The following is a 17,647-nucleotide window of genomic DNA, read 5'->3' on the forward strand; positions in this document are numbered from 1 at the left end:
TGAAGGATCTAATACATTATTCAAGTATTTCTCTCTCATTACCATTTTCGAAACAGTAATTCATCTCTCCTCTTTTACTCTGAAAAATAGCTGTAATAAATGCAGTGATATTTTTTCAGATGTGGAGGAAACCTTGAAACAAATTTTCAGATGCAAACATGTTTCTCAAATAATCCTATTGTCCAATAGCCAGAGGCACACACTGAGGGTTCTATTGTAGAAACTTGTGTGCTGCTTGCAATTATCTGAAATTTATATCTAACACTAATTGAAGTCAAAATACAAATGGGGACCCATAAATGAAAAGCTTGTGACAGTAAACTAGTATTTCAATCGGTAGCAAAAAGTGTTTCTTTAATTAAATTCATAGTGTCTTAATTTTTTTAAAAAATTCTGTTAAATCAAGCTTTTCCATGGCTACAGATTCAAGAGGTTGAAATATTTGGCTTAAGCAATTCATGACAATTTATTTGTCTTAGTATGTTTTGGGATATTTAGAATAGTGACTTGTTTGATAATTTCCTATTAAAGCACAGTAAAGGAATTATGTTGACATTTTAATATGGGACAATACTTTTGTTACAATTCAAATTTTAACCCCTCCCATTGTTTTATGGTACTGGATAGATTAAATACAGGGGCTATACATACCAGGTCATAATTTTATGGTGTAAATATTAATTATCAATTCCAGGACTATTACAATATTTGAATGACATTCTGATCATTCATTTTTATTTAAAATTATATCCTTTGATGCAAAGATATGCATATAAAATTATCAAATAAAGGCTAATAACAAGGTAGAAAATTAATTGGAAATTTTTCATTGGGTTACATTGATTGGGGTAATACAGAGGAAAATACTTGCTACCACTTGGGAACTTTTCAGTGATTGTCAGGAATATGTATCTCATTATATTAATTTTGTTATTTCTACATTTGTTTGGAATTCTCTTTAGTATAGTGTTAGTTTCTTTTCTTTGGCAGAAATCAAAAAGGAGGCAGAGCACGTACCTTTGTTGGAAATCTGCCTGGATTTAATGTGCGTTTACTTGTGTAAGTTTTGGTGTGGTGTTCTTCTGCTGTATATTCATGGTCTCAGGGTTGAGTCTCCTCTTTAAACATGAAAACAGTTCTCTTGAGAACAGGAGTGCTGTGTCCAAGCAGATGTCAGAGCTGATCATCTCAGCATGTGTCCTCTATAGCTCTGAGGCTGCTGCTGTTGCTGAGTGGACGCACATTGGCAGAGTTGTTGAAAAGGCGTTTGGTTTTATGCTATTAGCTTTTCCTGACATGCAGTTCATGTAAGAGGCTGTGATTTAGCACACATTAACTCAAGAGCTTGAGCTCAGAGAAGGACTACATAGAATTATGAGAAATTCAAGCTACTGTTATGACCCTGAGATTTGCCTCAGTTGAAATTGCCCTTTTACAGGTAGACATTACAGACTATCCCTTTAGAAATGAATTTTGGGGGCTATAATGATGGCTCACCAAACTTTTAAAAGCACTTGATGTTCACACAGAGAGCCCAGTCAGATTCTAGCATCCACGTGATAACTCACATCTATATGTAATTCCAATTCCAAGGGACTGAACACCCTCTTCTGGCCTCAGAGAGCATCAGGCATTCATGTAGTACACATAGCTACATGCATGCAAAACACTCATATGCATGAAGTAAAATAATTAAATACAAAAATAAATGAACTTTCATCCAGTAACGGTATTAGCAATAAATCAGTGTGCATTAATAAACCAATGTGCTTTTCGGGTGAAGGGACAGATGCAGGCAAATCTCAGAGAGGAAACCGGAGCAGAGCAGAAAGAGGAGCCGATGGAAAATGAGTCCTAAAATATGCTCATCCACGTATAACTGACCTTGCAGAGGGAGAGGTCATTCAAGTGAGTCCTGAGCAGTCAGAAGCCAGATTTTGAATAAAGAACTATAATAATAATAAATAATAATCATAGCTAAAACTATAGGTACTCCTTTCATATAAATAACTGAAGAATTAGTACTTTTGTTATGGTGGTTATGACAAAATGAAAAATTATCTCTACAAGAAAAGACAAAATATTTTTGTTTGTCACAGGACATGTAAATATTATGATTATGATTACGATTTTGTTGTGGGGGATATATATGGTGAGAGAGAGAGGAAGGAAGAAGAGTATTTGTATATGTACATGTGTGTTCATATGTGTATATGCATTTGTGTGTACCTGTGTGTGGAGGACATTTCAAGTGTCAATTCATAGCAACACAGTTCACCAGTTACTTTTAAAACAAGTTCTCTGATTGTCTTGGAATGTGCCATGAAGACTAGACTTGCTGGACGGTAAGCTCCATGGATCTGACTGTATCTTTCAGTGTTACACTTGTGTGTGTCCCCTTAGTGTTATAGTTAGAAGTGCTTACCAACATGCCCAGCTATTGTCTGTGTAATTTCAGGATCAAATTTAGGTCCCCATGCATTGCAGGCAAGCACTTTGAGCTACTGAGCCGTGCACATAACCAAGCTTATTCTTCTTTGTCAAAGTATTCTGATGTGGAATTGTTTCTTGTTAATAGTATTTTTATTTATTCTTGAAAATTTTTATATGTGTTTACAATATATGTCAATTATATTTGTCCCTGCAACCTAACTTCAGCTCTAGTGTGGGCCTCCAAGACAACATTGCTCCCTCCCAACTTCATATTCAATTTGTTTGGTTTCAAAGATAAATTTTTATTATTTTTAGTGTGTGTGTGTGTGTGTGTGTGTGTGTGTGTGTGTGTGTGTGTGTGTGTGTATGTGTATGTCTGTCTGTGTGTGGTCATGGGCATTTTAGTGTAATTGCCCTCAGAACCCAGAGGCTACAGATCACTGGGGAACTAGAGCTCTGTTTAGGTACTGGGAACAGAACTCAAGTTCCCTGGAAGAGCAATGCATGACAATGTACTCAGTGGAAGCTGAGAGAGGGAGAGTCAGGGATAAGGCACAGGATAAGATCTTCAATTCCAAGTCGTCATCCCTGCACATGTGGGAATAACAAAATTACTAAATAAAGTTGGGATGTGTGTGTGTCTAACAATAATAGTTAAATCTGAAAATGCCATGAATTTGAGAGGGGATTGGTGTAAGAGGAGTTGGTGAGGGACAGGGCAGAGTGGAAATATTGTAAATACAATATTCAAGAATTAAATTCTCAAAATAAATTTCTTTTAAATTTTTCTCATTCTTTTATAGATTGTTCTGAATCATTTATTTGCGGTAACTCTCTCTTTTGTCTTTGTTTTCCTTTTAGAGCCAGGCAAATCTCCTGAAGCCAAACAAACAACTGCAAAAGTCACAGCACAAGGTAGGTAATCAGCACTTTCAAAAATACTTTTTCCTCTCTTCAGACCATTGCATTTTATTGACAAAGCAAAAGCAGTTTATTGCAGAAGAGCGCCATCTGCTGGTTGCTCTTCTGCAATAAACAAACTGTTGCATGTTTTTTAAAAAAATGAAAATAGATTTTTTTCATACATTATATTCTGATTATGGTTTCACCTCTTCAAGTCTCCCAAGACCCTCCTCCACCTCCCTACCCACCTAAATACACATCTTTTCTTACTTTGTTTCCTTAGGAAACAAACAGACATCTAAGAAATAGAAAAAATATATATAAAATAAAACAAGTATACCGAAATGGAACAAAACAAACAAACAGCAAAATAGAGTCGCCTAAAAAGTACAACCACCACAGATATAGACATAGAGATATACACATTGGAACACATATAAATCCCCTAACAACACAAAATCAGAAACCATAATATATAAGCAGAAGACCTGTTAGAAAAAAGAAAAAAAGAAAAAAAAATGCATAGCCAAAGAATTGTGGGACAAAAGCACTTCTAGAGATATCTCTGAATTTATTTTGTGATGGCCATCTACCGCTGGGAATAGGGTCTGACCCTAAGTGTGGTTTGTGTACTCCCTGAGACTCTGTTACAGAAAACTAAATTTTTATTTGTGAGTAGTTACACATTGGAGATAGCTTCTGGGTTAGGGATGGGGGCTTATCTCCAGTTCCTCTCTCATCACTAGGAGCCCATCAGGACCAATCCTGTCTAGGCTCTGTGCATGCTGCCATAGTCTCTGTACTTCATATGTTCATTGATCTCACTGTGTTTCCTTGGTGTTGGCCTTGTTTCCTTGGTGTCCTCTATCTCCTCTCTCTGTCACGTTTTTCACCTCCTCTTCTGCAGTGTTCCCTGAGTTTTGTGGGGTGGTGGTGGGGTTACTGGACACATCCCATTTATGACTGAGTGTTCCAAGGTCTCTCCTGCTCTGCACATTGTCCAGCTGTGGGTCTCTGTATTTATTTCCATCTACTGAAAGAGAAAGCATCTGTAATGAGGGCTGAGCAAGTCACTGATCTATGACTATGGCAAGATGCTGTAAGGGGTCATTTTGTGGACATGTTCTTTAGCAAAAAAGTATCATGTAGTTTTCTCCTAGATCCCTGGTTTGTCTAGTCTCAGATTCTTGGCAACCTAAGTAGTGTCAAGGATGATGGGTTCTATCTCATGGGTTAGCCTTAAATCAAATCAAATATTGATTAGTTACTCTATCAAGATTTGTGCCATCATTGCTCCAGAAAATCTTGTATTCAGGTCACAAGTGTACGTTGTAGAATATTATTTTAAGATGCGTTACATTTGTGTATGCTGTGGAAAGTTTGCTTAATGATGCAAAGATGTTTTACCTTCTTTTATGTTGCGTTTGTTTAACTCTGTGAAGCTGTGTTACTGTGCCTGTCTAAAATACCTGATTGAACTAATAAAGAACTGAATGGCAAATAGTGAGGCAGGAAAGAGAAATAGTTGGGGCTGGCAGGCAGAGACAATAAATAGAAGGAGAAAAAGAGAGAACAAAGATAGAGGAGGAAGAGAAGTAAGAGGAAGACATCAGGGGCCAGCCACCCAGCTACACAGCAAGCCACAGAGTAAGAAGTAAAGAAAGATATTATTAAATAGAGAAATATAAAAGCACAGAGGCAAAAGGTAGACAGACTAATTTAAGTTAAGAAAAGCTGGCTAAAAATAAGCCAAGCTAAGGCATAGTGTTTATAAAAGAGAACAAGCGTCCATGTGATTTATTTGGGAGCTGGGTGACAAGCTCCCCAAAGAGTAAAGATTAAAAAACAAAAACAAAAACAAAGCAAACATGAACAACAACAAAAAACCCAAATACAATTGTAGATTGTAGCTAGGTTATTTCTACTTTGGTGGCTTGTAGAGTATCTACTGGTACCATGAACCCTAGGCATTAAGGCAAGTATTTCTTTAGTCATTTCAGCAAGTCTTATTGAGAATGATGCTGAATTTATATACCTGAAGAATAACAATCAGTGCATTGCCTCCTAGCGTCATTCAAGATGCCTTGATACATATTTCTAAAAATAAACTTCAAATAAATACATAAAAATACACAGATTAACTATTACCATGAGAGTTTCTAATAGGCTGGCTATATTGGTTGCATTTTATGATTTGTTTCATATTAGAAGAGTCTGTTGGAATGTTAGAAAATCCATATTATTATCTAAAGGCTCACATTGCAAATGCTGGCTTCCAGATATACTACAAAAATAATTACCTCAACTTCGTGAACCATGCAAGAAAATTAGTTCCTTCTCTCACTGATACCCTTAGGGCTTAAGAAGTAGAAGTGGTGAATTCTCAAATCAGCAGTAATTTGACAAGACACAAAAGAGAGACACAAGTATTATGCCATTGTCACCTATGAAAAGTTTAGAGAGCAGTTTAAGAAAACAATAGGGAAAATATTCATTGGACAGGATCTCCATTTCCTCTCCTGCACTAGATTATTCAGTGCTGCAGAGTTTAGCAATAAAAAGAGATGCATTTAGACAGTGGTATGATTGTTGCTGGATAGAGGGGCCTCACAGCAAACTCATTAGCATACAGTGTGATATGAAATACTACTGAATATATTGCATCTGACCAAAATCTTATTTAAGACCAATTTATGCTAGCATGGTTAAGGGCTATGGAGGCACTTTTTAAGTTTTCTTGCTGATTACAAGTTCAATAAAATTATTTCTTCTTTATGAACGTTTTGATAGGAAATATAATAAATATTATTTGTCAGAAAAACAGAGTGAGTCTACATGAAAATATATATCAGGGTAAAATTCCACAGGCAAATAACTTTTGGTAAAAAGAGTTTCTATTGTGTTTATACATGTGTGTTTGTGTGTGTGTCCATGTGTTCAAGTGTGTTATTTTTCTTGTAAAATTACAAGGATTTTAGGCCTTTCTATATTGTCTGGATACTGATGACCATCCAATGGTTGAAATACAGTTGGAATCAGAAATTAAATTTACTTCAGCCTAATGTTAATGGAGTTGAAAAGGAAGGTTGAAAAGATTATGTGGAAATGCACTTCAAATTTCAGCTCAAGACTATAGGCTCAGTGTTTTTACATTAAATAGCATTTTAGGCAAGGTGACATCTGAAAGTTTGGCTTTCAAATAAAGTATTATTGTTGAGTTATTATTATTATCATTATTATTATTATTATTTCAATAACGTATTATTGTCGAATTTATTGTCGATTGGTAACCTAGAGCCTCATCGTTGTATTGGAGATCCACTTGTTAGGAAGGCAGTTGCCAGTGTTGATGTAGCACAGAGAACAGTGCAGCATCCGATACTGTAAGAGTGTGCTCAGAGAAACGGCAAAGACACACTAAGAAACAGCATGATGGGAATAATCACTCAGCATTGCAGAATTTCCATAGATCATTCCTACAGCAGATAAATAATTAACCATACACAGAACCAGAGAAATAAATGATGTTTTCAAGTAATGCATGAAGGGATAAAGTCTATACACAGTGACAATAGAGTAGACAGCCAATTTGGAAGTGAACCAAGTGAAAAAATGAACCCGAAGTGTGACACAAAGCTAAATTTTATCTGAAAGTCTACTTATGTGACTTTTGCTTTTATTATTAAAACTACAGAATTTGTTTCTAGATTATTTTAGAAAGAATTAATTTGATCTAAGTATATATGTTTGCAAATTCTTGAAGAAACTTAAATTTCAGAGACTTTCTTCTGTGAAGAATTCACAAATGGTATATTTGGTATATTCTTACTACAAATGAAAAATAGACTTGACATCAACATCCAATTCTTCAGAAGCTAAATGTATATATTTTTGTAGAGAATCATTTGCATTTTTGATGAATACAGATATAGTTTATGTTTTTTGACCTTCTAAGAGGAATTGTAATTTATCAGATATAGCAATGTACAAAACTTAGTCGGGCAGTGGTGGCTCACACCTTTAATCCCAGCACTCGGGAGGCAGAGCCAGGTGGATCTCTGTGAGTTCAAGGACAGTCTGGTCTACAGAGTGAGATCCAGGACAGGCACCAAAACTACATGGAGAAACCCTGTCTCAAAAAAACAAAAATAAAAAAAAGTACAAAACTTAAATGAAAAAATAAATTTACATAAAGATAAGCTTATCTTCTTGTTTATTTGACTTTATTTATATATATAAGTCCTATATTAACTCCTTTTATATTGAACATATATATACACATATGCTCTCTATATAGTTACAGCCATACACTTTTGTTTTGTTGGGTTTAGTAGTTCATAGGTGATCACTAAATTTATGACTACCTGGGATGTATTTTCATATTATGTGGTATATCCTAAGAAATGGTCAGTTAATGTTTTAACAATGTTTTCTTTCTATTATTTCAGCAGCAGCTAAAAAAGATGAGAAGAAAGAAGGTAGGTTTTTATGTTTTCTATAAAGTCTCACTGTGCCATTTGCTAGAGCAATTTACCAATGCTCAGAGCGGAATTTGACTGTTCTTCTGCCTACATTCCTATAGGATACTGGACCTATTATGTGCACTCATTTTGCTGAATGTGCTTTTTCTATTTCAGCTCACCAAGGGATGAGCTCCTTTCAAAATAATTTTAGTATGGTTTTTCTCAAGTCAAAAATAAAACATAGTCTGTCCAAATCTTAGTCCTCTGACTCTGTTGGAAACTTGATAAAAAGTTGTATATTTGTGAAATGCAGAACTCATTGTCCTATATTAAGTCCTTTTATATTGAACATACAAAACATCCCTGATTAAATTTCCTTCTTCTGAACTGACTATAAGTTATAGTCAATCCCTTGTATATCATATCCACCCCTGTTTTACATTGGTACAATATCGAGTAAAACATACCTTGTTAAAAAATTACACTGAATGGATTATTCAAGCCAAAGTTTCATTCAAGACTGTTGTAATCAGGGTAAAGCATATTAATAACATGTGTAGAGAACATAACTCCACAGAAATCACAAGACTGGAAGATTGCGTGTGCTGTGGTGAACCAGCTAAAACTTCTAGAGGATACTGAACTGTGGGTGATCAGTGAGATTAGGCCATTTATCTCATAACGGCCACTTTCTGGACTCAGGTTTCTTTTCCCAAGAGTGCTGTCTTTAAAAAAATATAATGATTATAGTCCAGAGTGTTTAGGGGGCTTCATATGTCAAAAAGATTGAGAAGGTATTTACAATGGCAAGAATTCTAAAGTGAAATATCTAAAGAGAGTGAGTACAGAGAGAGAGCAGATGTCTATAGATATGATGAAATCTGGTTATGGTTAGGGAAGCATGGTAGAAGAGCAGACTGATCTAGTTCCCATCATCCTCCTCTGAGAAATATTTATAATGCACTCTCACACAACATTTGCAAAAGGCACCACCACTGCTAATTAATCTAGGCTCATTTTCATGACAAAAATAGCATGTAGATAAAAGAAAACACTAGTCATGCAGAATGCCATCTATAATCTAATTAGTATTCACCTAATCAGAGAATGACAGAAAAAAGCAAGGGTTATATTTTATACTTAATTTCATTAGAATTTTCCCTGATCACAATATCTTGAAGTTCACTTTTGCTTCTGTTAAACAGAAAGCTAAGAGTTAATACACGAAAAAGGAAAGAAAACAAAACAAAACCTTGCTTACTATTTTAGAGGGAAAGAAGCCACAACATTATGATAAAGACCACTTGGACACATCACTGTGTTTGTTATGACATTTCAATCAGTATTAATTCTCCATATAAATGTAGTAAATCTTTTCAACTATTCCTTCAAGTGATACCATGCATGTTCACTTTGGTTGTAAACACTTTGGAAAGTCGTCAAAGATGCCATGAGAACAAAGAGGTAGTAAGTTCTCAGCACAGTTGTATACAGAGTAAAGCCTCAGAAATGTTTGGGGTTTTTTTTTTCCTGTTATAGGACCTCAATAGTAAATCCAATTTATCATTTAATTTGGGTAAAGAAGTAACATTAATAACTATTTTTGAGGTAGTCATACAAACAAATTTAACTGTGATATTTTCCGTGAGTTCATTACGATAAGTTGATTTTTATTTAGAAATTACTATTTAATTCATTAGCACTAAAAACAAAATATTAAGAAAATCATGGCAGGTGAAGCAATAGTCACATTATAATTTCATGTATTAAAGCTGAGTGATCACTGCTCACCCATTGCTATGCATCTAGGACATTTTCTAGTTTTGTTTTTGCCTGGCTGACATACCTCAAATCACTTTTCTTAAGAAATTCTCCAAATCCACCATGTGATACTTAAAATTTCCCATGGAAATTCAACTGTTAAAAAAAAGTAAAACATTCTTCCAGTGAACTCCAAAACTCTACTATATGGTAATCAATGTTGCGATTTTCCACTGGACCCTGACATTTAGTCTTTCATACACTTCGGTCTCATTGACATGTCTTTTACTTCATTCTTCCTAAATAAATTAAAACTGTAATCTAGAGTACAGTCTTCAGCAATGTAGTTGCTGCTTACATGGCCAGTGAGATCTCATAATGGTCTCACCAGTTACTCAGGTCAACCAGGGTGATGACTTCTAAGAAGCAGACATTTTTATAGTGTTCAGTGACTCCTTAGAGTCCCTGAGACCTTTCTAGTCCCTCAACACAAAAACATCGTACTAAAAATATAAATGCATTTTATGTTCTTCTTTTTCTTTCTCACACGAATGTTTACTGGAATTTCCCAGAAGCTAAAGATGTGTGACTGAAACAGACTAAGTGGCTGAGCAGACATACCAATCCAACTGTCATCTAATTAGGCCAGATGTTAACAAGATTCACAGAAACGTAAAATGTATCATCATTCATCTCACTATTTTTGTCAAAAGAATTAAATATGCCGCCATAAAGTGTGTTATTAATGTTCATTGTAACAGACTTATTATTTAAATAATTCATAAGTATGTTTGAAATGTTCTCAGCTTACTTTTTAAAGTTATGAACTTCAATTAAAACATAAATAGAAGCTGTCTGTGGTCCTTAATGATTGTTAGGCATTTAAAGGATCCCGGAAATGAAAATGTTTGAGACTGTAAAAGAAATAAATACCCTGCCTATTGCTGCGGGCCGCAGGAATATATCATAAGAACTCAGCTGGTTATGGCAAAGTCACTACCTGGAGGAATCAAGGAATTCCTCCAGAGGAAGCCAAATCCCAAGGAGTTTTGGGTGTTACTTGGCTTGTTATATATCAGCTGTCTTCTGTTATGAAAATCATGTGTGCCTTCATAGTTTTCCCAATTGATTTTTCCCTAAGAAGGGCTAACAGTGTGGACTGATCACTCTCTGGACATACATATTCCAGGTATTTGGAGAACAGCCTCAGGAAAGGCTTTCTCTGGAATCAGATATCTCCCTTGGCCACTTTCAAGGACTAGCAGTAATAACAGTCCACACGCAAGTCTCCTGGTAAATTCCACAAGGAGAAACCACCTAGGTCAGGTGGACGTTAAGTAATAGCTTTACACAATTCAGCTCGGACCCCTCTTTCTTACAGCCTTACTAACTTTATAGACCGCTAACTCCTTACCTAACCACTTCTAGGAATATTTAGATAACCTCCTGCACTGACAGCTATGCTCAGCCAGAACCCCAGTTCAAGCCTCCCTGTAATTATCATCATTAGCAGCATCCGGCCAGGTCCATCCCCAGATGGAGGAGAGTACTTTATCAGAAATACCTCTGTATTCTCTAAGAACAGACTTAACCATCCAGGCTACCTGTTTGAGAAGGCCTGGCGGATGTGCCAATTAAGCGTTACTTCCTCCTTTCCCAAACCTTACCTCCAGTTCCAGATCTCCCTTTAACTATCACCAGAGGTATCCAGCTGTACACAGGTTGCCTAGCGACTGAGCACACTTTCCCCCACCCTGCAGAAAAACGGCAGATAGCTTGGACAGATAAAAAAGAAGACAGTTTTACTTTCTCCCATTGACCTAGCAACTTACAGATTCTTAACATTTTCTACCAATCACGTTTAAGATTATAGTTGAGCACATAAGAGCCCTCTTCTTAGATATTACCTGAATTCAGCCTTTAGTTAATTCATTTCCCCAATGGTCACTTCCCTTTGGGGTTGCAAATGATAATTACGGTTATTGCCTCCCTATGTGATTCTTATCACCCTTCCATTTGACCCTGGAAGCCTGGTTGTATATACCAGGACTTCCAGGGCACGGAGGATCAGAGAAGAGAAAAGAGAATGGAAGAACTAGACGGGTAAGAACTTGAGAGGAACAAACTGAGATGGGGAAGAACTAGATTGAAGGCTAGAAGAGAGTACTAGAGGAATGAGATGGAAGATGAGGATGAGCCAGTTGGGGAACAACAAGATGGGGAAGAACGAGATGAGGAGAGAGAAGGAGGTGGGAGAAAAGATGATATGGGAAGGAACAAGATGGATGAGAACCTAGAAGGGGCAGAACAAGATGAAGGAATTAAGATAGAACCCAGAGGGGACCGCGGACAAGTGTAAAGAGAAATCAGGCAAAAAAAGACCTAAATATGAGAGTAGAATATAAGCTTGTAACTGACGCAGAATAATAAAGTATATGGACTAAGGAGTTTCGTGTACATAGATTCATTTCTTCTCATCAAAGATTAATTATCAGCTGGTTGTAGATTCTTCCCGGACCCTGGGAGGGGACTATCGAGGGGCTGGACCCCCTTAGTCCCCAATAGCCTATAATACTTATTTATTCTAAAATATTAAAATGCATTAATTAAAAAGTTTAAATCATTAGCTGTCTGAAATACTGAATGACTCTACCATGACTGCAGAATGTACGCTACCCATTCTAACCTGAAATTAAAGTCCTTAAGCTCACTTTCACAAATGTTGTCCATACTTGCTGTCAGGCATACAACCATGTGGCTAACCCAAACCCAACACAAAGACGGAATAATTCCAGGGGTCAGGCATGGGAAGTCCTTTGAGACTGAGACAATATATGACTTCCATAGATATAAAAATTAAAACTAGCTGGGGGTACCTGCCTCACAGTGGCCTTCTCCCACACCAAATTGAGGTGAGGTATTAATGTCAGAAAACACTTCTGCATCACTTCCATAGAAGCCAATTCCACCCTATGGCAATATGTTTTGTGAGCTAATGCTCTCTTCCTAGGATCCATGGCTATGAGACTGAGGTGGGGGTGAGAAAATGTCTTCACAGTCACGTGGGAGAGATGAAGGGACATCGGGGTATTGGTCCCATCAGCTCCTCACTAGCCTTCCATGAGGCTATGTTTCAAGAGGACTATTAGGCATCCTGCTAAGATTCAGTTCAGTGCAGTAGGCACCTTAGCATGCATGGCTAGTTATACAAGGTTACTAGGGCACCATGGTGAGGGTGTCACCCTACATACTCATGCTCTGCCTTCCTGTACTTGATGCAAAGCTGCTCTCGATATTACATATAAAATCCTCTGTCATGCATGACTTTAGTAGTGTGTCATCTGAACAGAGCTTACTGTTCCTTTTCCTCCTACCAAAATGCAATTGTTTTAAGGCTTCGGGTGATTTCTCCTTTCTGTAAGAAGTTTGATCCTCTCACTTCATATCCCTCCTCCTCTTCCTCCGCAAGACTCCCAGAGCTCATCTCAGAGCCATGATAAGGGGTTCATGGTAGAGGAACCCACAGAGACAGCTGATCTGAGCTCATGGGAGCTCATAGACTCTGGACCAACAGTTAGGGAGTCTACATGGGACCGAGCTAGGCCCTCTGCATGTATATGACAGTTGTGTAGCTTGGTCTCTGTGCAAGGTTCCTAGCAGTGAGATCAGGACCTGTCCCTGGATCAGGACCTGTCCCTGGTGCTTAGCTGGCTTTGGGGAACCTGTTCCCCCTTGCTGGATTACCTTGCCCAGCCTTTATGCAGTGGGGAGGAGCTGAATTCCGCCTGAATTTGATGTGTCATGCTTTGTTCAAGTCCATGGGAGGCCTGCCCTTTTCTGAATGGAAGGGGAAGGGGGAAGATTGGAAACAGGAGGGAGGGAATGGGAGGAGAGGAAAGAGGGGAAACTGTGTATGTAAAATAAATGTAAAAACTGTTATTTAAAAATTTTTAAAAAATAATACTAAAAATATTTTTGAGGTTATGAAAATTTTGTTTTTAACCAGTCAGCTGTTAATTTAATCATCTCTACAGTACCAATAATTTATCTTTGCATTTTCAGATTCCAAGAAAACGAAAAAAACTCCAGAAGGTACAAGAAATACTTTAAATACTTTCTGATTTGGGTGTGTGTGAGGGGCTCCTACTTAGTACTTAATGAGCCCTTCAACAGCATTTTACCCCTAAAAGATGCACCTTGAAGAAAAATCTGTATACGGAATAGAAAAAGGGGGAAAGGAAGAGAGCTTGTGCATGGGAGTAAGTAAGAGAGAGATCTTTGACAATATTGCCACTACAAGTATTTGACTGTGATAAAAATAAAGGGTCTAGAGCTGTAGCTTAGGGACAACACATTTGTCTACCATGTGAAAGTCTCCATGCTCAATCTCTAGAAAACACAAAACATCAATAATTAATAATAATAATAATTATTATTATTATTCCTTATATTTACCTATCATGAACTTTTTCAAAGATATGATTATTTTATGATACTGAATAATGTTACATATCAGATACACAAACTTAGTTAATTCAATATCTTTTCAACCTAGTAACATCTGTTATGAATTGAAACATACCTTCTTTCTCTTGACTGCAATCATGACCCACTTGGCAAATGCAACCTCTGCCTTCTGAAATTTTGTATATATAAAATATTTACTCACATGTGTTCAAAGACTACCAGGCATAAATAGCTCAGATTGTTAAGCAGGATAATTCTCGACCACTTCATTGTTGAATGATGTTTCTGTCAATTAAGTTATGGACCTACCTGGGGTAATTAGTGATATCTGAAAGCAAAACTCACTGTGAAATTCAAAAGGAAAAGTAACGGGAGGAAGGTTGGGGAAACTGCACTCTAGCCATTGTTTTTGTGGTAAATGTATCTCAAAATCTTAAGAGCCATGGTCCTCTGCTTCTTTTCCTTTCAACAGAACAACCCAAGGGGAAAAGTAAGGAAATGCATGCAAAGTCTGTTTGCGCAAACGTGCTGCCGCTGCTGCTATATAACCAGCCTGCTGGCGCCGGTGTATTCATATTTCAGATTTCTGTGTTTAGTGCATGTGCATCTATTTTTATTTTGATTTGTTTATTTTAGGGTTTTATATTATTTCCTGTTTTTTTGGCACACTTGAGTATATGTAAACTGGAGGTCAGAGTAGCACGGAAACTATAGCAAGCATTCTCACTCATGTAGATAGCTAATGAACCTGTAATTTTCTACTATAAGTGCATTCCGGTGATGCCCACGATATAATTAATATATTTGTGTAAGTTTAGTGTTGTCATCTAGTTCCCCTTCCATTCTTAGAAAACACTCAGTGGGTGTCATTTTCAAGACTCTTCCCTATTATCCTCTGGTAATCTACAAATACCTTGGCATGCTCACATTCCATCTATCTGCAAACATTATAAGATCTTTGTAATAAAATTGCTAGGGATCCATTTCTTAAGGTTCATCCAGAATTATTCAACACACTGTTGAGATCGCTTGCCAGCAGTTCAGTAAAGTGATATGCCTCTAGGTTTGTGTTTTGCAAAAGTAAGATATGCTTAACAATTATAAACTAAGGGGAAATTTAACATGACTCAGCCATTAAAATGAACACACTTCTAGGAATGTAGAGATACAATTCCATTGGCATTTCTGCTTTAAAATATACATCAACTTAAAAAAATGGTGCATGTTTTGGTTGTACCCAAAGTTAGGAGACTGAAACCTTCTGTCATAAAAACTGCTCTAAACGTCCTGTGGAAAGAAACATGAAATTATGCTACAAACCAACCGGGCGGGGGCGGGGGATATATCTGTAGAGAAGTATATGTTCCTTCAGGCCTAGATTGATGAGTGGATACAGCTGCCATGAAATCTGGCCCAAGGATGCAGAAAACACACCATAAACCATTGCACCTGCATGAACATGGAAGCAATCTGAAATTTGAAAATGCTACTAAATTATATACACATATATATGATATATTTAATATTGTCATCTAGTCAGTGCTCATTCTTAGAAAACACTCAGTAGCTGTTGTTTTCCAGGTATTCCTTATTATCTTTCTTCTTGTAATCTACAAATATTTTTGGCATGTTCATATTCCATCTCCCTACAAAAATTATTAAGTCATTGGAATAAAATTGTTAGGGATCCAGCTCTTAAGTATCATTCATAATAAATCATTCAACATACTTTTGAAAAGTCCAAATATATACATATATATTATTTTGATCTATTTATTTATACATGGCCTTTATGTGATTTAAAAGTTTCTGCAGACATACTGCATCTCCTTGGCAATCTTCAGGGCACTGATGTATTTAGTGAATAAACATTCCTTCTCAGATGTTCACTTACAACCCAACTCATGAGAAGGACTGTAGATTGTGACTTGGGTAGTAGTTGGAGAAGAAATTATGTCCTTAAAAACAACTATTAATCACATTCAAATTAACCTGCTGTCTCTGCTTTGTGGAGTAGACTTTCTCTTTATTAATATTATTGAGTCTTTTAATTTGCTTGATCTGAATTTTTATATTTAAGTTAGCTGTACTCAACCATACACTTTAATCTCATATTCAGTTTCAAATTAATCTAGTTATCATAACTTAAAAGATTTTTCTCCTTATAGGCTAAAATTAAACTATGATGAGAAAAACAGGACAAGGAGTATATTAACATTTTATAAAATCCTATAGTCTTGATATTTTTAGTGTAAAAATGCATAATAAAACTAAAATTCAAATATCCCAAAGAGTCAACTGTTGTTTGAATCTTAGATGGTCTTTTAATTTAAAAAAAAAAAACCACAGTGCCAGAAATTGGGATGAAAGCTGAAAGATCAGAGAAGCAGAGCAAGCCACAGCCACAACCTATTAACTCATCAACTCCATAAATCCTCAGACTGAAAGCCTCTGAGTCCTCACCTGAAAGGGTCTCAGCTGAACTGTTTTAGTTCCTGATTCCTCATGCCTTACATACCTTTCTCCGTCCTGATGTCACTTCCTGGGATTAAAGGCGTGTGTGCTTCTCAGTACTGGGATTAAAGGTGTGTGCCACCACTGCCTGGCCTATGTCTAATCTAGTGGCTGGCTCTGTCCTCTGATCTTCAGGCAAACTTTATTGGGGTACACAATGTACCACCACAGTCAATCAGAGTCAGGGTTTGTCAGTCCCTTTAGAACTTAGAGGTAAACTGATTTATATTTTAAGGTGGTTAGATAATTACATCCTGAAATACACCATATAATACACACTTATGAATGTGTTTTCTTATGTAGCATTAAAAGTCGAGACAAGTACTTATCTGTATGTGTGTATGTATGTATGTTTGTATATGTAAGAAGGGAGAGTTTTTATTTTGTCTTTGGATATCATACATAGCCAGTGTTTGATTTTAACAAATGCAGAAAATGACTTCCAGTAATTGTTTCGCTGTTATCACTTTATAAATATAAATATCTTTAAATATTTCAATTAATTATTCAGCTGCTAGTTAAACAATATGCCCAGGAGCTGGACAGATGGCTTATTGATTAAGAACACTTGCTGCTTTTTCAGAGGACCAAGGTTTGGTTCCCACCACCCACACGGTGACTTTCAACTACCTAAACCTCCAGTTCCAGAGGATCTGATGTCCCTTTTGGCACATGACACACACAGTATGCATTCACACATATTGACAAAGCACTCGAGTACATAAAATTAAAATGAACATATGTTGAAAGAAAGTAAAAATAAACATCATGCCCAGTTAGTTGTCATTTGGACTTTTAGGAATGTATTCAGTAGGTTTAGTTCTAGCTAAGCCACACTTTATTTTTGCTTTCAACACTTGATCAAACTATTTGTTTTATTTACTGCTAGCAACCATGCCAGAGTAGAATAAGTTGCCTAGACCATGTACATCAGTACTGGCTTGCTGAAAAAGAAATTGCACATGGATCCTTTGATGCATTGGCCAGAGAATATTCTGTGACACAGTTTTGTCCTAAAATTTGGCTTATTGAATTATTTGAGTGTAAACATATCCCTATCTTTGGATTGTATTCATTAGATAAAATGTTGAGGAATCTCTGTCTTG

General features: G+C 36.5%; 1 protein-coding gene across 3 annotated transcripts in view; it reads left to right on the top strand.

Annotated features, from left to right (window-relative positions):
• Trdn (triadin) overlaps positions 1-17,647 on the top strand; it is a 394,997-nt gene that overhangs the window by 238,770 nt on the left and 138,580 nt on the right. For all 3 annotated transcript variants that reach the window (XM_052751301.1, XM_052751302.1, XM_052751303.1), the window contains 4 exons: positions 3,295-3,348; positions 7,785-7,814; positions 13,623-13,652; positions 14,500-14,517. In XM_052751301.1, the coding sequence (XP_052607261.1) occupies positions 3,295-3,348; positions 7,785-7,814; positions 13,623-13,652; positions 14,500-14,517 (132 nt within the window). The remainder of the gene's footprint in view (positions 1-3,294; positions 3,349-7,784; positions 7,815-13,622; positions 13,653-14,499; positions 14,518-17,647) is intronic.

This window comes from Peromyscus californicus, unplaced genomic scaffold (assembly GCF_007827085.1).
Source record: "Peromyscus californicus insignis strain IS unplaced genomic scaffold, ASM782708v3 Scaffold_22__1_contigs__length_63687245, whole genome shotgun sequence".
In the NCBI taxonomy this organism is placed as follows: domain Eukaryota; kingdom Metazoa; phylum Chordata; class Mammalia; order Rodentia; family Cricetidae; genus Peromyscus; species Peromyscus californicus.